General features: G+C 36.1%; 1 protein-coding gene and 1 pseudogene across 4 annotated transcripts in view; both read right to left on the reverse strand.

The window, feature by feature from the left end:
• The window catches only part of LOC105467228 (solute carrier family 12 member 2), a 104,102-nt gene that overhangs the window by 63,994 nt on the left and 16,880 nt on the right, over positions 1-23,228 (reverse strand). For all 4 annotated transcript variants that reach the window (XM_011716710.3, XM_011716709.3, XM_071098502.1 and 1 more), the window contains exons 2-4: positions 10,892-11,011; positions 9,557-9,632; positions 9,162-9,257 (exon numbers count right to left, since the gene is read on the reverse strand). In XM_011716710.3, the coding sequence (XP_011715012.1) occupies positions 9,162-9,257; positions 9,557-9,632; positions 10,892-11,011 (292 nt within the window). The remainder of the gene's footprint in view (positions 1-9,161; positions 9,258-9,556; positions 9,633-10,891; positions 11,012-23,228) is intronic.
• Positions 11,018-15,778, reverse strand: LOC112424115 (protein O-glucosyltransferase 2 pseudogene; annotated as a pseudogene).

The raw sequence follows: 23,228 nt of genomic DNA on the forward strand, positions 1-23,228 counted from the left end.
AATGGTAAACGTCTGTTCATTGAAAGACATGATTAAGAAAATGATAAAAATGGCAAGACAAGCCACAGATTGAGAACGAATACACACAATATGTATGTCAAATCTAATAACATATCTAGATATATAGAAAAATCTACAAATCAGTAACAAAAGGACAACCCAATTTTTAAATTGGCTAAAGATGTGACTACATCCCAAGAGAAGACAGTACAAGTGGCCAATAAATACATAAAAAGATGCTCCTCATCACTGAACATCAAGGAAATGACCCAAACTCCTCCTCGCCACCTACCACCCTCTCCCTACACTTCCACTGTGGTCCATATGTGTAGCCTCATAGAATCCTGGTACTAAACTTCTAATTTCACACACAGTAAGGCTGAGATTCAGAAAGGTCTGTCATTTTAAGCCATAGGTGAACAGTAAAGCTGTGAGAAGACTAAAGCAATCTGTTATTTAGTCCCATAACTATAATCAAAACTAAAATGATTGCCTCACCTATCTCTTATTATCGTTTTAAGAGTTAAGTAATTTAAAAACCTTTGGAAAAAATAAAGCCCGATCACAATTCCATTTTAAACTCTGGCAAAATACACGATTTAATCAATCGTGGCTATATAATGGAAAACTCTATGAACAAAGGGGTTTAGAGAACTCAGGCTGGTGAACACAGAGGTGCCAGGAGGGTGGCACTTGGAGAGGTCATGGAAGCTCTGCATCCCTTCTCCTATATCATGCTTTATGCAACTCTTTTATTTGGCTCTTTCTGTGTTGTAGTCTTTATTATAAACTAATGATAGTAAGCTGTTTTCTTAAGTTCTAGGAGCCATTTTAGCAAATCATCAAACCTGAGGAAGGGGCTGTAGAAACCCCCAATATATAACCAGTTGGTCAGAGGTACAGTAGGCCTGGAATTGCAACTGGCATCTGAAATGGGAGTAGTCTTGTGAGATGGAGCTCTTAACTTACAGGGTCTGCATCAACTCTGGGCAATTAGTGTCAAACTTTAATCAAATTGTTGGCTACCCAATTAGTGTCCAGAGAGTTGGGGAGTTGGTTTGTGTGGGGAAAACCCATACATCTGGAGTTAGAAGTGTGTAAACAAGAAACAGATCCTAGTCGTATTGCTATTACCTAAAGTGCAGAACTTCATGAATGGTGTAAGAGTCACAAGGGCTTTTGCAAAGATGAATGGAATGGCACAGAGACTAGAAATAGATCCACCCTGTAGGGTCAATTAATTTCTGAGAAAAGCACAAAGGTAAGTAAACAGAAAAGAAATCATCTTAACAAATGGTGCTGGAATAACTGGATATCCATATGAATCTTGATTCACATTTCACAACATATACAAAAGCTAGCTACAAATGGTAATACATCTAGCTGAAAACCTAAAGCTGTAAACCTCTAGAAGAAAACACAGAAGAAAATCTTTGGGAGCCTGGGCTAGGGAAAGGTTTCTTAGATACCACTCCAAAAGCATAATCCAAAAAGGAAAAAGTGATGAACTGGACATAGCTAAAACTATGAGCTGCTCTTCTAATGATGCCATTGAAGGAATGAAACAAGCCATATACTCAGAGAAAATAACTACAAATCATTTATCTGGTAAAGTACTTGTATCTAGAACCTCTCAAAACTCAATAGTAAGAACTCCCAATGTAATAAATAACACTTCAAAATATGGGCTACAGATTTGACACTTATAGTGCATGAGAAGATGCCCAACATCTTTAGCCATCATGGAAGTACAAATGAAAACCATCATAAGATACCATTACGCACATACTAGAATGAAAAATAAAAAGGACAATATCAACTGTTGGTGAGGATACAGATATGGAACAAGTGAAACTCACTGTTGGTTGGAATAGAAAGTGAAAATTTTGTGAAAATAAAGTTTTCTTGGTGTTTTCAGGAAAGAATCAAAGGGTGACAATAACGAAATACATTCTAGTACCCTGGTTTACAAATAAAAAATAAAGACCTTGCCTGTTAATGTTTGGCAAATTTTCTCTATTTTGTTGCCATTATTTTATCAAACAGGGAAAGGCAAAGTGACAAACAAGGAATCTTCCAATCAGGATTAGGTGTTATCTTATTGTAAATGATCACCAGAATAATTCAATTAAATTTTAAGATACAAGAGGAAAAGACATATAATCCTAATTCTGCAGCAAACAATTTTGGAACCAAGCTGAAGTATTAATAATAATAAACTGCATAAACTGGCAAAACTGAAAGATCACCAATGAGTAAAGAAAAAACCCATGCTGAAAATTCTATTACTTGCCAGATTCATATCTGAGCTATTCATAGTATACAAATAGTGTTTTACTGAACTGAAAACACAATGTTATGTTAAATCTAATAAACCTCGTAACACAACTGTGTTGTTGTATTATACAGCTGCTTCAAACATTTCATTGATCTGAAAAGTTATAATTTCAAAGAAATTAGTTATTTAAAAAAGTAACTATGCAGCTGAATTCTAACTTAGAACTCCTTGCTTGATAATTGTAGGAACTAATAGTTACACAATGAATAAAACAAAAAAAATTTGATGATCAATGATAATCTCTCTGTATTTTTCAAATACAGAAAGCACTTTCTGTTTTTTTCAAATACAGAAAGCACTTTCTGTTACAGTATGTGGAAAGAGTTTTTCCTTATTTCCAATGTTTTTGACTTTATCTATTTACAAAAATGAGGAGGTATTCAATTAGTTCAGATAAAAGTAAAATAGATATGAATACATAAAAGTAATTATGACTTATGTAGACATTTTAAAAATTCACCAGCAGAATCTGCATGAAAATTAATTTTGTTAAAAAATGAATATAATTGATTTTTTGTTCTCACTATCCATGTAAATGTTAAATGTGACTAACCACAATGTTGCATTACGTAAGATAATGTATGTCAACACCATGGCATCATGCCTAGCAGTTAGGTCTCAAAAAATAATAGCTACTATTATTATCTTAACATAAGCTCTCCAAGAACATAAGAACACAGCATCTTGTCTTTCACTGTTAAAAACCCAGTGTCTGTCACAAAATGCTCAACAATTGTCTGTTGATTGACTAAAGTACAAGTAACATAAAACTTCATCACGTAATAGGCAAGTTTATGTTGATTTTAGATTTTGGAAACTTCAGAACTACCTATCTGAAGTTTTATGTAACCACGGCTTTTATCTGAAAAGGTACTGACCTCTGCTTTTAACTAAGTCAACTAAATGCCCCCAAACAAAAAGTGATTGAGGAACCTTTCTTTTCTATTGCTCAGTTCATATAATACAGTATGAATTAAAACCAAGAATTTATAGTCTTCATCTTATGAAAGGCTGCCTGTAGTTGCCCTCTATTCTATGAATGAGTCTAAATTCACGGATTAATTAAAGAAGGGACAACTCTGTGTAATCTAGGAAATGCAGATCTGAGTCAAGGTGGCTGCTGGCCAGCACCATTCAAGTTGCAAAACCTGTTGCAAAGATCCATGAAAATTCTATAAAATCCAAGCTCTCAAGAAGACTGCCATGATTTGTAGAACAGGGAAGGGCTCTAAAATCCCTGTAGCCTGCAATAATCTGCAAAGCATTAATGTGTCTTGCAGGCAGGGACTATGACAGAAATAAAGTAAACTTCATCAGTTCCTTGGCACTGCTATTCTTACCCTGTGGAAGGCAGGCAACTTAAGTGATGATTCTCTAACCTGCTTCCAGTAGCTTTAAATAGTACCCCAAATCGGCTGGGCGAGGTGGCTCACGCCTGTAATCCCAGCACTTTGGGAGGCTGAGCTGGGTGGATCACGAGGTCAGGAGATTGAGACCATCCTGGCTAACACAATGAAACCCGGTCTCTACTAAAAATACAAAAAATTAGCCGGGCGTGGTGGCAGACACCTGTAGTCCCAGCTACTCAGGAGGCTGAGGCAGGAGAATGGCGTGAACCTGGGAAGCGGAGCTTGCAGTGAGCCAAGATCACGCCACTGCACTCCATGGGTGACAGGACAAGACTCTGTCTCAAATAAATAAATAAATAAATAATAGTATCCCAAATTACTACTAAAACTGAATTAGGCCTGAAACTAAGCATCTTTTATTTTCTACATTTTGACTTTTTCAGAAACCTTGCATGTTTCCATTACATGAGACTTCAAAGTTGGACATTACTACATTTGTTGACAAGTTAATAACAAAGTACAACTTTTCTAGATTATCTGTTTAATCTCTAAAATGTACTGTTAAAGCCAATGTTAAAATTAATTAGTAATATTAAATCTCCCCTATGGCAATAAGTACACAACACTAGGGAAAGTTCACTGAATTCACACACTTCTGCAAAGCTGCAAACATGTAATTTTTGAGATGACAATAAAACATTATTCAATTAATAAAATATAAATACATGTTATAATTCAGTTAAGAATCAAGATAAACAGGCATTATCTCAAATTAGTTAACATTAATTTTTTAAAACTATGCATCAAAGTTTAATTTAAAATGGGTCTCTTCGAATGAAAATTACTAAACAGTAACCACAATGTGCCCCAACCCTTGAATAGTATTTTAAGAAAATTTATTTCCTTATTAATTCCCTTAATAGTCAACTTTCAGTCTACAAAAAGTTCAGATGGGTTCACCAGACATCACTTTTCCCACAGTATTTCTCTGTTTCCTTTTAAGACACCAATCCTCTGGGTAATTCTAGCTCTATTACCGTCCTCCCTAAGTAGCCCTTACAAGGTAGGCCGCCAAAATCAAGTCCTCAGCAGTTGAGCTGTAGGAAATCCAACTCAGCGATTCTTGCTACCACCAAGAAGTGTAGTTTATAGTATATAGCTAAAATGGCAAACAAAACTCGTAACTATACATTGAATCTCAAGTTTGTTTTAAACCATTAACTCCCCTCTCCATCTTTTTTTGAGCCTTGAATAAGGATTCCTTGCTCCATAGAGATTCCCAGTCTGGAATTTTCTGTCATCAGCCTATGCTGTCATTTAAGAAGTTCCTTTCTCCCCTGCATATTCTATAAAATGCTTTCTGGAGATACTGGCATAACGTGATTCAGATTTAATTTGTTGGGAAACAATACCTCACAGGTATTCTTATCAAGTAAAAGCTTTACAGAAGTTGGAATTTTAAAAAAAAATTTACTTCAATAGTTTTTGGGGAACAGGAGGTTTTTGGTTACATGGATGTTATTTAATGGTGATTTCTGAGATTTTGGTGCACCCATCACCCAAGCAGCACACACTATACCCAATGTGTGGTTGTGTGGTCTTTTATCCCTCACCCACCTCCTACCCTTCCACCCGCATCCCCAAAGTCTATTATATCATTCTTATGCCTTTGCATCCTCATAGCTTACCTCCCACTTATAAGTAAGAATATATGAGATTTGGTTTTCCATTCCTGAGTTACTTCACTTAGAATGTTGGTCTCCAACTCCATCCAGGTTGCCACAAATGCCATTATTTCATTCCTTTTGATGGCTGAATAGTATTCCATGGTGTATATATACCACATTTTCTTTATCCACTCACTGGTTGATGGGCATTTAGGTTGGTTCCATATTTTTGTAATTGCAAATTCTACTGCTATAAATACGTGTGTGCAAGTGTCTTTTTCATATAATGACTTATTTTCCTTTGTTTGGGTAGATACCCAGCAGGAAGACTGCTGGATTAAATGGGAGTTCTACTTTTAGTTAAGGAATCTCCATACTGTTTTCCATAGTGGTTATATTAGTTTACATTTCCACCAACAGTGTAAAAGTGTTCCCTTTTCACAACATCCACATCAACATCTGTTATTTTCATTTTTTTTTTTTTTAAATTATGGCCATTCCTGCAGGAGTAAGGTGGTATCTCATTGTGGTTCTAATTTGCATTTCTCTGATAATTAGTGATGTTGAGCATTTTTTCATATGTTTGTTGGCCATATGTATATCTTGTTTTAAGAATCGTCTATTCATGTCCTTTGCCCATTTTTTGATGGGACTGATTTTTTTCTTGCTGATTTGAGTTCCTTGTAGAGTTTGGATATTAGTCCTTTGTCAATGCGTAGTAGTTTCTCCTACTCTGTGAGTTGTCTGTTTACTCTGCTGATTTCTTTTGCTGTGCAGAAGCTTTTTAGTTTAATTAGGTCCCATTTATTTTTGTTTTTGTTAAATTTGCTTTTGGGTTTTTGGTCATGAATTCTTTGCCTAAGCCAATGCCTAGAAGAGCTTTTCCAATGTTATCTTCTAGAATTTCTACAGTTTCAGGTCTCAGATTTAAGTCTTTGATCCATTCAAAGTTGGAATATTCTAATTCTCTTTCCTCCTTCACTCATTATGTAGAGTAATTATCTGAAGAACAAATCTCATCAACTTCTTGGTTACCTTGAGTTCAGGAAAGAAAACTTTCAGGAGTTTGAGTCAACACTATTTATTTATCAATTTTCATAAGATGGTTCCCTAGTGTGTTTCAAAGGTGAAAAGTGAGATTTTTTGGTTTGTTCCACTGTGAACTTATGGATTTACATCCATATTTTCATATATTTTCATCCAAGTCAGTTATCATCATTATTGTTGTTCAAATTATCCAAACTTTAGCCAGTGTTAGCTCCTTTAAGTTGACTCTTAGGTCCTTTTGACATGAAACTAATAGTGTTCAATACTTTTGGATCTGAAAAGTTGTCTAAGCTCATTTCCTAACCAGATAAGGAATCAATCTTTTCTCTGAAGTCCGCTGGTTCTTTTGAGTGGAAATACACAACATGGGCACAAGAATTATTGCCGCTGAGCTGGTCATTTACTACAGGTCACTTTAATGGAAAAAGCTAAAAAATATGTACTTTCAGTATAAATTTTAAGACTAATACTTTCAATTTAGAATCCTGAATACAGGTATAATGTGATCTCCGTTTTATGTCTGTATCTACTTTCTCCCATGTGGAAAATACTTTTTTCATGATAGCAAAATAAATCATGTTGGGGTTTCCAAATCTGAGTCAGATACAGAGGAGACAGAAGGGGCCTGAAGTCAATAAAGAATCTCTAGAAAACACTCATGGCAGACGATGCAGCTCATATATATTCTATAAAGATCATCCAGATGTCCAAAGTCACTAAGTGAAAAATGAATACCTTCTAAGAAAGCTTCATAGTATTTGGTCATTCTTTAAATTAATAACTTTCTCTCTTATCTTCTATGGGTTTCATTATTTCAGCAAATGTATCACGTTCTCAATTGTATGAACACCTCATAACAGAATTTCAAATGGTTTTTAGCCTCTAGGTTCTTCCTTTGTGAACAGATTTTTCAGGAAACTCATGTAAAATTACAATATATAGTCATTTTTTGGGACAGATCTGTGTGGGTTCCACATTCTCATACTTTCCCTGGCACTCCAGGACAGAAGACTGCACACAAAGTCTACGAGGGAAATGTATTTGTAAAGAGAGAGAGATATATAGATAGACAGATATATAGATATGTAAACTACCAATGGTATTGAAAAATGAAATGGCTTTTTGGTCACAATCTTGCAAAATCTCTACCTTCCAAAAGTCTGATTCAAATGGGGGAAAAGTGTGAAGTTAATGTTGCCAGTGGCTTCATGCCTCATTCCTTTTGAGGCTCACAGCCTAGTTTCTAAGGTCTGAGGAAAAGGATAAATTATTTGATGATTTGCTGATCCCCTACAAATACGTAACAGCCCAGTCCATTTCTCTTCCCACTTTCATTCCCCAGTTGTGGCAGAGAGAAATGACACATGGAGTACCCAGTTCACGAGAAGCCAAAAAGTATCTCTCAGCATTATCTGACTAACTCTGCTGAACATATCCGCATCGTATATCCCAATATAGCTCAATCCAGGCTAACAGAAGCATAAAACTTCAGTCAACAGTGATGCATGCTCAGCATAGTCATAATCATATTGATACAAGACACCAGCCTCCAAGGGTCTTAGTGATTTGGATCCTCTGGTGTCTAAAATATATAAAGACGATGGTGAAAAATCAAAAGCTCAATCTGGTTCTCTCTCTCTTTTCCTTCCACACCCAAATACTTGATGCAGGTAAAATGGAAATTGTGTTACATAATGTCAAACAGGGATATTCAAAATAGTTGAGGCAGATGAAATAGATCTTTTCTCAGTTGATTTGCTACCATGACTTTACAGGTGCTGGCAGACATTCTGTCTCCTTTCTCCAGGGATCTTCTTACTCTGACTGAGGAATTTTGATTTGGAAAATGGAATTATTTTCTTCTTGTTTTTAGGGATCCTGATTCCATTCTCCTGTACTCTCTTAGGTCCTCTTCCTAGGGAGGGTAAAAATCTCACAAGGCAGATCTTATAGACTCTAAGGAGAGGTCTCATAGTGCCCACAGAAAGCTAGACTTGAAAGTATGAATTTAAAGTCCCAGGGTCAGGTGCAGTGGCTCACATCTGTAATCCCAGCACTTTGGGAGGTCAAGGCAGGCAAATCACCTGAGGTCAGGAGTTCGAGCCCAGCCTGGCCAACATGGCAAAACCCTGTCTCTACTAAAAATACAAAATTCAGCTGGGCGTGGTGGTGCATGTCTGTAATCCTAGCTACTTAGGAGGCTGAGGCAGAAGAATCACTTAAACCTGGGAGGCAGAGGTTGCAATGAGCCAAGATCACGCCACTGCACTCCAGCCTGGGTGACAGAGTAAGACTCCATCTCCAAATTAATTAATTAATTTACAGTCCCAGGTATAGCTCACACAACTGTATTAGATCATGGGGAAGGTATACTGCTTCAGTTTCCCTCAATAGGGGATGGAGGTGGGGAATGAGGTTACCCCATTACAATGTTGAACAAATGCCAGGAGCATGTTGCTGAATGATCCAAGGGCAAGCCTTGGAGGAGGCAATTAAGAAGCAGCCCACTGGATAAGAGACCAAAGTAGATGCTCCATTCTTGCTACGGGACACTCTGAATAACTTAAAGCATACCTGTATGAGTTGATATAAAATTTTACATTGAAATATACTAGTCTGGAAGTGCTCAGTAGCAACTTACTTGTCTATATAGACTTAATATGTTGCTTCAGTTAAAGTAAAAAATAATTAAAAATACAATTTAGATTTCTGTTTAGTAAGAGTAATCTGATGATGATGATACAAAAAGATTCAATTTACCTCCTCTTACAAATCCATTAGTTGCTATTGCTGAAGTAGACAATCCTGTGATAGTTGTCACAACAGTGGCCATCATTATTACAAGGACTGATAGACCTTTATGGAGAAAAAAAAGATCGTGAGAATACTTACACTCTTGTTGAAGCCCGTCGTTACCTAAAACTGGTTGGTCTAAGAATGCTGAATTTACATTTTAAGTTATAAGTTACCCAATTTTGATCTCATTTTAGAAAAACCAAATCAGAATTATGAAAAAAGGAACATTAAGACAACAATCTGATATACAGGAAAACGCAGTTCAAAATGACTCTAATTTCTTGAGTTTTATCAGGTTAAGAGCTCAGACACAGTTATTTTGCTTATTCTCAAATCAAGCAGGATATAACTTCACTTACCTATTCCAGCTTGACCCACAATCCATGACAATCTAATGAAGAGCATCACACCCCAAATGTTTAACATACAACGTACCTAAGAGGGAAAAAGAGGCCATGTCACAGAGAAAGAAGAATAATCAAACATTATATAGTAAGCATTAAACCAGCCAAAGTAGAATGACATGCATAGTTTTAAATCTAACTCCTACTCCACCCTTTTCTTTAACAGTTTTTTATAAAGAGCTTAATAAGAGCTTACTTTTGAGCTAATATAAACACCGTGTAACATATAAGAGTGTGTATGAAAATAAATGCACTCATCACAATTGTGTGAAGCAGCAGAAGCAACAGAACAAGATACAAGAAATAATATAAAAATTCAGCCCTTTAAAAAAGTAGTGCACATTCCCTTTTATCAATACAAGTTTAACTTTTGCTTATTCTTTTATAACATCCTCATTTCATGATTTCTTCAGCAGATTTAAGTATTACATAATATTTGTCAATACAAAATGCCAATTGTTCATGTTTTAAAATTTTAATTATTTGTAAAAGTTTCCTCTATTTTCACTTTTATTTACTAAGTTCATACATAGAACATAGTCTTCTAAAACACTAAAATCTAAGAACAAGCAAACAATACAGTAACCTGAAGCTTCACATTCACCTTACGGATTAGGCAATAAAATTATTACTAGAACTGTGATTTTTTTTCCCTCTATTTCTCCCTGAAATTCCAATACAACCCCTATTAAGTGCTTCCAAAGTCCCAATGAGAAGGCAATCTAGCCTATTTTAGTCAGATCGTTAGTGCCTATTCAAACATAGAAAAACAGAAGTAAATCTGAACCTTAACCACCTAAACCTATGCAACAAAGCGAACTCAACACTTAAGTATTTCTCCTGTATTCCTTTCTTGCTTGTTAACTTCTATACGCTTCTCCTCAAAACATAATGGGGGTAGTATGAAAGGAAGTAGGTATATTTCAGCTCTATTCCCTGCTCAGCCTTCTTGATTCTGATGCTCCCAATTTGATAGTCTTCATACTTAATTTCTGAAAAGTGACAGTGCACGAAAATCACAAGAGGCAATGAAATATAATTTAATACCATCAGTAACACATTATATAGAATCAAGAATAATTTGGCAAAATAAATGGCATACCTCCTTTGCTGAATTTAATATCCAAAAGCAAAGGAGATACAAGCTATTAATTTGGTTTTCCACAGCACTCAGATAAGACAGTTAACAAAGAGAAAAAAGAGTTCTCTTGAGAACTGATGAGAACATTATGAAGATTTTATAACCAACAGATATGCTGTAACTATAAAATTAAGTCTATATGTACATACTAATACACCCTTGATCCAGCCAAACTTCACGACTCCTTTACTTTCCGCAGTATATGTGACCACAGCATCTCTGGTTGGAGTACTTTCTTCCCCATTTGCAAAGCCATCCTCAAAAGGTTCCTGGTTATAAAAAGAAATATGGATTATGCTTAACATTTAAAATTTAAAATCACTTGATAAAAACAAACATAACTAAACACATCTAACCATATTTAAGAGGGCATAGTACAGATTTCCAAGAATCAAGCATTTCCAAATATTTTACCCCAGGAAAGGACAAAGCAATAAGCTAGAAGAAAATCTTAATTACTGAGATTTCTTAAAATTTAAGTCTCCCCATGACAGTAAATCCATTTTAGTAATTCCAAATTCTAGCTACACTTTTCACAGTGTCTGGAGGAAACAACGATTCCTGTTTGCTAATTACAGGGTAGCTAAGTCGATCAATTCAGACCTCATCTCTCAAGCCACAAATTTATATCACCTAGTTGCCATCAGTCCTACAACTGAAATTTCATCATTAACAATTTAAAACTCTTCTTCATCACCAATGAATATGGTTTTTTTATAGTCCATGACAGCCGGAATCCCATGGATATCAAGATTCCTTCACAGCTCCTCTCTTTACTCATTCCTCGTCTGCAGTGACTCAGTGCTCTTCATTGCTTTCCCTTGTAGTTTTTGTCGGATTCAGATATGTACTGGTTGACACAATGAATTTGACAACTAGTGTTTCCTTTTTAGGTGTTTAGTTTCACATCTGATTCCATAATTCTTTGTTCTCTAACTTCTCTTTCTCTTTCAGTGCTTCTTGAGTTTGTTCTATCCCAACATATGACACATTTTCAAAGCAGTAACCGAGCCTTAAAAAGGTCATGAAAGGAAAGGGGAGATGGTTTAGGAAATAGATGTTCTGGGTTTAGAATTAACTCTCTAACACCATCCTGTGGTTCTTCCTCTACCCACATCTAAACAGTAGAGAACATAATATGGCTATATTTCAGATGTTCTTTAAATGCAGAAGAACCAACTAAATTTTTAAAACATGTTTTCAGTACTTCACATCCTTTAGTGAATTCTCTCTCTCCATATATATACATATATTTTTAACAGAAATGAGATGCAGCAAGTTCTGTGCTACCACAGTACAAAATCTACATGGTAATCGAAACTCTTTTCCCTTAACCAACATCTGTCAGCCAAACAGATTCACTCAATTCCATTTAATGCAATATTGCTATATGCTTTATTAAAGTACTATCAACCTAGATTAGCTCTTAGATTCCATATTTACATGTTAATTACTGTTAATTCTTTGATTTTTGAAGCAATAGAATTATAAGCCAGATACAGTAACTGTGTGTATACATATTTTTTAATAAAGGTGGTTTTATTATAAAATTCTAAAAATGTAAAGTACAGTCATGAGAATATTGTGTAATAAGTAGAAAAGTATCTTCATACTGCAAATAATCACACAGCAGATTTTATATTGTCCATGGAATTAATACTTAAAAAAATTCTTTTTAGTTAAGAAGAGTCTTCGGAGCACCATTATTTTAATAGAAGTTATTCTGCATATCAGAGTTCATCTTTGGTCTTTTTCCTGTGGCAAGTGCAAGGGAAGAGGTCATTCTCCATCTGTGGTTCTACCCTTCTCATGCCCTTTCAGATTTGGGGCTCACTCACTTGTAAATTGGCATATTCCTGGAAAAGTCTGAAATAATAACAGAATACGTTATCATCCATGAGATTATTTCTTGCAAATTCTTGTCTGGCTTTTGCTATCTTTTTGGCCTTTTCATCATTATCTTTTGCCCATTTAAGTTTTTCTAACAGATCGCTCAGGTTGCTCTTAACTGGAATGTAGTGTTTCCAGGGCTGCAGCTGATTGTAAAAATGTTCATAGTAGATGGAGTCTTGCTTCAGAACAGCACTGTCACTAACTAGTAAACATGGCAGGTGATAAGCTGCTACGGTGCCACAGATATGTGATACTTACGCTTGAAGAAATCAAAAAATGAAGTATGTTTCACAATGGGACCACACAGGCTTTCATCATGTTTAAAGAAGAAAAAGTTGGTGAAAGCAGCGTCTATGAGTTCCGGGTGTTTTCTACTGAGTTTAACCAGCTCAAGTCTCTCTTTGTGACTGTCTTGCCCTCTCCAGATAGCTGTGGAGTTTTTTTCCCAGGGAGGACCCATGTTAGCTTGCACAGACATCGTATCCAGACTTACCCAGCCCATGGTTTCGAGAACAGAGTCAGTCAAGTCTTAGGTGGGCATCACGATATCCTTGGAATCTATGGAGCCACATCAGGAAAAGATCGGATGGATGTTTGAACTGGATTTCTTTTTTTCCAAAGCAAAGGCCAGTCTGCCAAATTAACAAAGAACTCCATATCTGGCATCTTCATCTTTCTAGTCAAAGAAAGTAGTATGGCATCCATGAAAGTTGTAAAACCTCTATGTTCACCGTGAGTCTTGATACAAACTTTGTTACCTTTTAAGGTGTAGTGACACAGGTTCTTCCTCTGTCCAAATCTTTTTGGGATTTCTACTGCAATCTTTTCTGGATCCACAGTAGGGAAATGTGCCAGATCTCTCTGAATCTAAGCAATGGTTTCCGGGCGAGCAGTTCATCCCCCGTAGCCAGGCTGCACTATTTTGCAAAGGACAGTCACAATTCTCATGGCAAACTGGCCCTTTTAAAATACATGGGGATTTGGCCACATGTTGACCTTGGAATTTAACTTCCACCTTTAGATTTTTGTAGCTTGCACACATTCTGTATCTTACTATGAAGGACCCATCCTTTTGGTCTAAAACCTGGACTCTAACTCTAGTGAATTGCTCCTCTGGTGCTGAGACTTTCACCTGGAAGACTTTTTTCCTGGAGAAGACATGAAGTTATTCCCTGACGTATCCACTGTCTGAATACAGAAATAGCGGGTGGGAAGGATGATGTCTGCTTTTAGCCCGGGTCTCCATATTTCGCTCTTCTCTGGGCTCAGCTGCCTTTCTCCGCCCAGCGAGTGCTGGAACTATCCCCAGAAAGAAGCAATAGAGCAGCAAAATGCTAAACATTTACAAGATGGACTCTCGAAATGATCCATGGATAAATGGAGAAGTGTAAGAGGTGGACAGAAGCAGCCGAGGCTTTGGCAGGGGCATACCAGCCGATCGCAGCGACTCCAAAGGGTGCTGCCTGGCAGGCAAGGCAAGCGCACGGGTCTCCGCCGCCCCAGGACAATCATAGCCTGTGCCCCAGCACACCCGGGTGAGGGTTGCCAGGAGTTCTGCTGACCTGGCCAAGAACCGCTCTGCTCCTCTTTCTCAGGACAATGATGAACTTAATTAAGTACATTTTTTGAAAATTATTTTAACTGGGCTTTGTAATGGTGAGAAAAATAATTAAATTTTTAATTAATCCTCATGTTTTCATTAACAGACATGGCTCTAACTTCAGCTATGTGAAATACATGGAAAATGAGTCATTTTAAGATAACCAGGAATTCAAATATGAAGTTTAATGTTAAACATTTATGACAGTAGTTCATACATTTTTCAAAAGAGATCCTAAAAGACATTAAATATTTTCCTTACAGCACACTGTTTCATAACTATTATCAACCTATGATTATTTTACTGTACTATAAAAAGGATGCCCCCAGGCTTACGGAAAATGGAACCAACCCCATAAAAATTTAAAATTACCCCAAATTTGCAATTGTTTTTAAACTTTATTAAGCTTTATTGAGATATAACTCAAATATCACACAATTCACTAAAGTTTACAAGTTAATCATTTTTAGTGTGTCTACAAAGTTGTACTCTTATTCCCAGCATCACTACAATAAACTTTGGAATATTTTTACCACCCCAAAAAGAAATACTTCAATTTCCCCTTCCTTCAGGACCTGCCAATCATCAACCATTTTCTGTCTCTATGAATTTGCCTGCTCTGACATTTCATATAAAGGGACTCACACAATACGTGGGCTTTATGTGTGGCTTCTTTCACTTAGCATGTTTTCAGGGTTCATTCATGTTATACCATGTATCAGTACTTCAATCCTTTTTATTGCCAGATAATACTCCATAGTATGGATATGCCACTTTTTTTTAAAATTAATCAGTTGGACATTTGGGCTGGTTCTACTTTTTGGCTATTGTGAATAATGCTGCCATGAACATCTGTCTAAAGTTTTTGGGTGAAAATATGTTTTCATTTATCTTGAGCATACACCTAGGCGTGGAATTGCTGGATCACAATATAATTCTTGAAGTGACTACTTCTGGTCATTTTTCTCATCTCTTCCTTTGTATGAGACTGCAAACTGTCACTTCCCATTTCAGCAAATATGCCTGCCTATTGTTAGCCCTCTTCCTACTTAAAATGAAGATGCCTATTATTCTTCTGCTTGCTGGTATGAACATAGAAACCAGTAATGGTTAAAGTTGAAGTTGTTAGAAGTATGCATAAACCAGCCAACAAACATATGAAAAAATGCTCATCATCACCGGTCATTAGAGAAATGCAAACCAAAACCACAATGAGATACCATCTCATACCAGTTAGAATGATGATCATTAAAAAGTCAGGAAACAACAGATGCTGAAGAGGACGTGGAGAAATTACACTGTTGGTGAAAGTGTAAATTAGTTCAACCATTGTGGAAGACAGTATGGCGATTCCTCCAGGATCTAGAACCAGAGACCATTTGACCCAGCAATCCCATTACTGGGGATATACTCAAAGGATTATAAATCATTCTACTATAAAGACACATGTACACATGTGTTTACTGCAGCACTATTCACAACAGCAAAGTCTTGGATCCAACCCAAATTTCCATCAATGATAGACTGGATAAAGAAAATGTGGCACATAGAATATGTGGCACATTCTATGGCACACCATAGAATACTATGCAGCCATAAAAAAGGATGAGTTCATGTCCTTTGCAGGGACATGAATGTAGCTGGAAACCATCATTCTCAGCAAACTATCACAGGAACAGAAAACCAAACACTGCATGTTCTCACTCATAAGTGGGAGATGAACAATGAGAACACATGAACACAGGGAGGGAAGCATCACACACTGGGGCCTGTCGGGGGGTGGAGGGGTAGGGGAATGATAGCATTAGGAGAAATGCCTAATGTAGGTGATGGGTTGATGGGTGAAGCAAACCACCATGGCACATGTATACCTATGTAACAAAACTGCATGTTCTGCACATGTATCCCAGAACTTAAAGTATAATTCAAAAATAAGAAGTATGCATAAACAGTAAAAGAAAAAAAATATGACTAGGGGCCTGTGGAGCTCAATCACAGTCACAACCCACTTCAGCTGTACTTCTACGACTGTTTAATGTGTTTCAGGCAGCAGAGTCAGGGACAATCCCAAATGATAAGAAATGACTCTGAATAGGGATCGATGATTCAACTGTTCAATTATTCAAATAAAGTCAGAACAAGGAAGTCTGCCAGTTAATTCAACAAACTTTAAAGAGGAGTTCCTTAGCTTTCACCATAGAACACATAGTGCTCTTCAGTTTTTTAATGAAAGTAGACTTTAAAATATATAACCTCCAAGTATTACAAGAAAATATAACGTCTATAATATACACAAAAAAGGCATCTCTCTTCCCATCTACATTAAAAGAAAACTATAAAGATGTATGTACTTAGTACGCTAATTTTTCCAAGGCTAAGATTTCATGTGGGTGTCTTTTTTAACAATGCAAAAGTATGCAGGCATCCAAAAATTTTTGCTGTGGGTGTTTACCAGAATTCCAACTCAAAGTTGAAGAGCTAGCAATAATTATGCAACTAGCTTTCCACCATACTACACACAACTATGTTATAAGAACAAAGTAAAATTTTCCAGTATTTCATTTTAAAATAAAGGTATGTCCACACAAAATAAAAAATGTATCTTCCCTATCATCTTCTGGCAGATCTATTTTTAAAAGTGTTTTAGTTATCTCTCAAATACAGTTCAAAAGTCAAAAGCAAATAACTGTTTTTATTTGTAGTTCAATTAGTAGACTTAAATATAATAAAATTGGGTTCATAATTATATTAATTTCCTGAAATACCAGGAAACCAAAGTGGAAGATACATCTTTTGTTTCTTTAAATTCATTTCAGAGAAATAAGAGAATTAGCAGGTACGGTATTTGGTTCACACACACACAAAAAATTTAATTTAAAAAGTATAAAAACTATATAATCAAGGAGGTTCAAGTGTGCAATTATGAACTATAAATTATGCTGATACAAAGGTACATAAATAAAAATCTTCACTCCACCTGCCATTTTCACAGAAATGATAGATTTTTGGTTTTTACTGTATATTCCACACTAATGGATAAACAGTAGAAATTGGCAATATAAATGATTTTATGGGTAATGTTATATTAAACGAAGCTGACCAAATTTAGAACTATTCCAGAAAATAATCTTTCAAAAAATAGCATTATGAATATTTGAAGTCTCCCAGCAGGGACCGGAAGGAGAGAGAAAAACAGGGGGAAGAAAGGAAGAGATAAAGGAGAGAATGGAAGATCCAGATATTTAGGCCCTCAGTAATCAAAAAGGAAAAGATTCAGTTGAACATGTTGAATTTGAGGAGCTATGGGACAATTAAGAGTCCTATCCAGCAGTTAAAAAATGTATGACTGGAACCTAGGAGAGGAGCCAGGGATAAAAAGCTAGTAGATAAAGAAGCCGTACAAACAGATGAAAAGAAAAACAGAAAACATAGAAAGCTGAACACTTTTCTGAGTATGTGGAAAGTACAAAAAAAAAAAAAAGATGGAAACTCTGGTCTCCATAGTTATTACTTCTTTGCAGGATGTAGAGAAAAGGATAATTTTTACACTAAGGATGATCTCTTCTCTCCCTAGTATATTTAAATTTCCACCTCAACTTGATCATTCCCTCTCCTTTAATCACAGTTAACTTTTTACTGCACTCTGACTCTAGTCAAAGCTTCTAATAGTGCAGCACATTCTTAAATGCAAGCCAACCTGGCTTCCCCTCACCACAACACCAAAATTGTTTTATTAAGACATCCAATGACTTCTCGGCTGCTAAAGCTAATGTATATTTTTCAATCCCTGTCTCACTGAACTACTACAGTAGCATCTGACACTGTTAGCCACTCCCTTCCTTGAAACAACACACTCTTCTACCCAGCAATTAAGTGGTAGGAGTTCCTTTAGCACTTGGTCCTATACCCGTCTCCCTTGCTCATACTGTTATTTTCTATGGTTATCATACCAGACTCATAGCTTTAAATATCATGTATATGTGTTAAGTCATAAGTGATGGCTTAGGTTCAGTCCTCTTTTGTGAGTTTCAACCCTGGATATAAAACACTGATCTTACCACTTAGGATGTTTCATTACATTTACTACTCTAATCCTCACCAAAAGATAAAAAGAACTTCTCAGTGTACTATAAACAGTGACTTCTGTCAAAATGGAGAGGGAAATAGTTTTTCTTTTTGGATCTAGTTTTAAATTCCTGATGGTTTCACTGAAAACACTTAAGTCCATTTTCCAAACGATAGAATTCCACATATTATAATGAGTCAAGGTAAACTATTTTAGGTATCTATTTTTAGGTATCTATTTCCCTCATTCCTTTGTTCCCAACTCTGCAGAAGCTAAGGGCTTCTAACATGGTCCTCATAAAAAGGACAGCAGAAGTTCTGCACTGGACAGCTCCAGAGGAGATTTTTTAAATTCTGAACTTTGTAGAAATACCTCCCAGGGCATGCAGCATCTACGAAACTGCTATACAGGATTGTTACAAACAGCTGTACCAGACTACCTTTAGAGAAGAATTGCTATAGTGTCCAGAAAATCCATCTGAGAAAGCAAACCTTTTTTTTTTTTTTTTTTTTTTTTGAGTTGCAGTCTTGCTCTGTCGCCCAGGCTAGAGTGCAATGGTGCAATCTTGGCTCACTGCAACCTCTGCCTCCTGGGTTCAAGCGATTCTCCTGCCTCAGCCTCCCAAGTAGCTGGGATTACAGGCACCTGCCACCACGTACGGTTTATTTTGTATTTTTAGTAGAGACAGGTTTCACCATGTTGGCCTGGCTGGTCTCAAACTTTCCTGACCTCAAGTTATCCGCCCACCTGGGTCTCCCAAAGTGCCGGGATTACAGGTATAAGCCACTGCACCCAGATTCAAATGTTTTAAGTATGAAATTGTGTACTAGATAGAGTTTTGTGTTATTTAACTTTGGAAGTTTATTTGGACGCTATTCTGGTAGAGAGGGTAGGTAAAATAGGCCAATCATTCGGTTTCTACATTATCTAGGATTTTTTTCCAATTAAACAATCCCCATTAGCTGCTCGAGCTAGCATCTCCTTTTAATCAATGTTCCAGGTCAAACTAGGTTCTTTCTTCCCTTAGATATTTTCCCACTGCAACCTCTGGACCCCTGGGTTTACCTGTGCATCCATGCCTTTTTCACGAAGCCTTGAAAAATAATGTTATCCCAAGGAATTCTTTTGATCTGTCATAAATATGTTGTTACCACACATAGTACATTTTGATATGATTAAAGAAAAGGCAAATATTCGTCTGTCATAGAAGTGACATTCCTATATTTTTCCATAGACCACCTTCCTATTTAATTTTCCTTGAATTTCATAATACCCCACCAAACTCTCATCTTCTAAGTTAGGTAATTGAGGGTTCTAACTAAAATATTTAATTTGATATAATGTTCTTTTGCTGAAATACTGGTTTTAAAGTATTTTCTCCTGAGGGACTTTTGGCTTGCCTTTCCCTCTGCCTGTTAAATGCACTTTGAAGATGGCTGTCTCTTTCTCATCCTTTAGGTCTTAGTTTAAAGGCAGCCTTCTCCTTCCCAAAACACCTAACATATTGTTTCTTCTTAGTCGCGTTTATTTCCTTTGTGACACATATCATACTCTGTAATTATCTTTTTTATGTACTTGGTGTTTTGTAATCTATGCATTCCCTCAATAAGTATTAAAATGTAAGGTCCACAACAGCACAGATCTTTCCTGTCATTTTTATCAAAGATACGGTAAATGAATATTGAGCTTTCATGAGGAATCTGTTTTCCAAATAATGTCCTGAAAGAGTAGAGTGAAATGAGTGTCTGTTCTCAAGTCAGAGATAGGCTCAAATCCCAGCTCTGCTACTCATTAGCAATGTGTGCTTTGGCAAGTTATTTAATCCCTCTGGTTCTCAGTTCCAACATATGCGAAATGGGGATATTATCCACTCCATACTGAGAAGACGAAGTGAGGAAATACAATAATTGTACAGAACACAAAAACTCTCCTATGTTCCTGGTGAGAATACAAACTGTTAAAACAATTTTGAAAGAAAAGTTTGGGCATATTTTCAAGTTGAAAAAATGCATACCTTTATCCTAGCAATTCTACTCCTCAGCATATCCTCAGAGATATACAATACTTCTATGAAGCAAGATACTTGTATAAAAACGTTTATCATCAGCACTGTTTAAAATTGCCAAAAACTAGAAACATCACAAACATCCTTAACTGCAGAATAAAGAAATTGTAGTATATTCATCCAGTCGAAGATAAATAGCAATTGAATGAATTACGGAGTGGGCACAGTGGCTCATGCCTGTAATCCCAGCACTTTGGGAGGCCAAGACTGATGGATTGCTTGAGCTCAGGAGTTCAATACCAGCTTGGGCAACAAGGCAAAACCCCATTTCAATAAATACCAAAAAAAAAAAAAAAAAGTTAGCCAGGCATGGTGGCACCTGCCTGTAGTCCCAGCTACTTGGGAGGCTGAGGCCAGAGGATCACTTGAGCCCAGGAGGTTGAGGCTGCACTGAGCCGTGGTCACACCACTGCACTCCAGCCTGGGCAACAGAGTGAGACTGTCTCAAAAAAAGAAAAAAAAAAAAAAAAGAGTGAATTACAAAAAGACACAGTATAAATAAATGTCACAAACTAAGAGTGAACAAAAGATGTCAGATTGAAAATATGCTAGACGATTCCATTTACATAAATTTTTAAAGCAGGAAAAACTAGACTAATAGTCTTCAGGAATACATAAAGGTGACAAAAATCATTAAAAAAACAGTAACATCAATACCCAAAGAAGTGATCACCGTAAGTCAGGGCAGTGGCTATTTTGTGGAGGAATTAGAAGGGGGTGCACACAGAATTTCTAGGATGCCAGCAACATTCTATTTCTTGAGCTGGGTGGTGATTACATAGATGTTCATTTGATAACTTATGTTATACATTTATATTTTATGTTCTTTTTAGATTCCACAATAAAAAATACTTTTAAAACATTGAGAAAATGTGTTAAATGTTTAGTACACTGCCTGACAACAGAGTTAGAGCTCAATAAATTTTAGCTGTTATTATAAACAAATAAGCGATCTACAATTGCAACTGCCCATACTGTGAGCTTAAAACTGGATGTTGAAAAAAATACATAAAAATAAATACCGTAAAACATTACTAATCTAGACGCTACTACATAGCTTCTTATAATTTGATATTGACAAAGTTTAAGATTACCTCCAAAAGACTTTAAAAAAGGGACTTTCGCATACAAATATGAAATCACCATTCCGCATGGTGGTGTTAAAGGATTCAACAGAGTATAGCACAAGAATGTTGATTTAACAACCAATGGTCACAGTACTAGAAATGTCACAACTTCTCTGACACTAAAAATTTAATAAATGATAAACTCTTTTCTATTTGCCTTAGTGGCACTGATACACACTTTACAAAAGGAATGTCTAGGGTTAATGTAAGATTGCCTAGTCTGAGAACAGAAACAAAACTTCAACGCCCAGCATTATTTCAGCAAATTAAATAATGGTTAATGACAGCCAGCAGAGTGGGGATCTTTATTTTAGGGCACTGTTAACATACAAAAATGTATTACTTTCTTGACAAGTAGCTTATTGTTGATTTAAATAAACCCAAAATTATATTTCAAAAATGTTAAAGTCCACCAAAAAATGCTATTTATTTATACCCTACAAACTTCTGAATTAAAATGTTATTAAGGATACTTTAAAGATCAAAATTTCTTATATGGTTTAACAGCATCTGCTTAATACTAAGGTAAGTCAAAGTGTTAAATTACTATCATGAATCATAGCTGATTTAGCAACTAAAAATATGTGCATACATATGCAAATTTCGACCCCAAAGTGGCTGGGTTTATTCTAACAATTGTTCTAACAATTTTTGTTTTAATCAAGTGCTGGCCAATTATATCATCCCAAAGCTACCAACATTTCCTATCCGTGCTGTCGGTGATTGGTGTATTCAGTGTAATGCTCCCCATACAGACTACTCTTTCAAAACAAAGTATTGTTTTACAGGAATCCAATCTCCTCTGGTTAACAATGCGCTATTAATATCCAGTGGTATTAATGCAAAGCTCAAAACTCAAGTGCCACAGATAAAAGTGGATGGTGTGACCATGTGACTTTACAATGAACCAAGTCAGAACTGCTGATTACAAAGAATTCAGTCCTCTACCTAGCCCATCATATTCTTTACTAACCATTCAAGACTGAGTTACAACAGAATGCATTAGAAATAGCATTGCTTCAAATCCCACATGACTTGCTAATGTCAATAAACTAAAAGCTTGAAAACATTTTAATTAGAGTTACCAGAAAACTTATACCTTCCAGTATCAATGAATAACTGTGCAATTTATATTTCAAACTATTTTAAAGATGAACCAAAAGTTGATAAGAAGATAGAGAAGTACATGTCTAGTAGCATCATAAATGGGTAAAACACTGGAAAACAGTATGTATGAAAAACCATGTAATTAAAAACTACATTTTAGTATACACCTGGATAGATAAGATACACTTGATTTTTCATGTATTTCTCACAGGAATTTATGATACTTCTCACTATGAATACTGGTTGGGTATCCCTTGTCCTTTTTGCATGGGACCAGAAGTGTTTCAAATTTCAGATATTTTCAGATTTTGGAATATTTACATTACACCTACCGGAGTTCAGCATCCCTAATCCAAAATGCTCCAATGTGTAGTTCCTTTGCACACCATGCAAGCACTCAAAAAGTTTTAGATTTTGGAGCATTTCAGATTAGGATACTCTAGCTCTATCACCTTTCCCATTTTTCATATAAGGAAACTGAGGGTCAGAGGTGAAGTCCTTTTCATAGAGGTCCCACAAACTATTAAGTAGAAACGCCAAGAGTTAAATCCCCTCGAGTGCTACATAATAATGTTTCTGTCAACAATGAACTGCATATACAATAGTCCCATAAGATTATAATGGAGCT

The sequence above is a fragment of the Macaca nemestrina genome, chromosome 6 (assembly GCF_043159975.1).
Source record: "Macaca nemestrina isolate mMacNem1 chromosome 6, mMacNem.hap1, whole genome shotgun sequence".
Classification (NCBI taxonomy): Eukaryota; Metazoa; Chordata; class Mammalia; order Primates; family Cercopithecidae; genus Macaca; species Macaca nemestrina.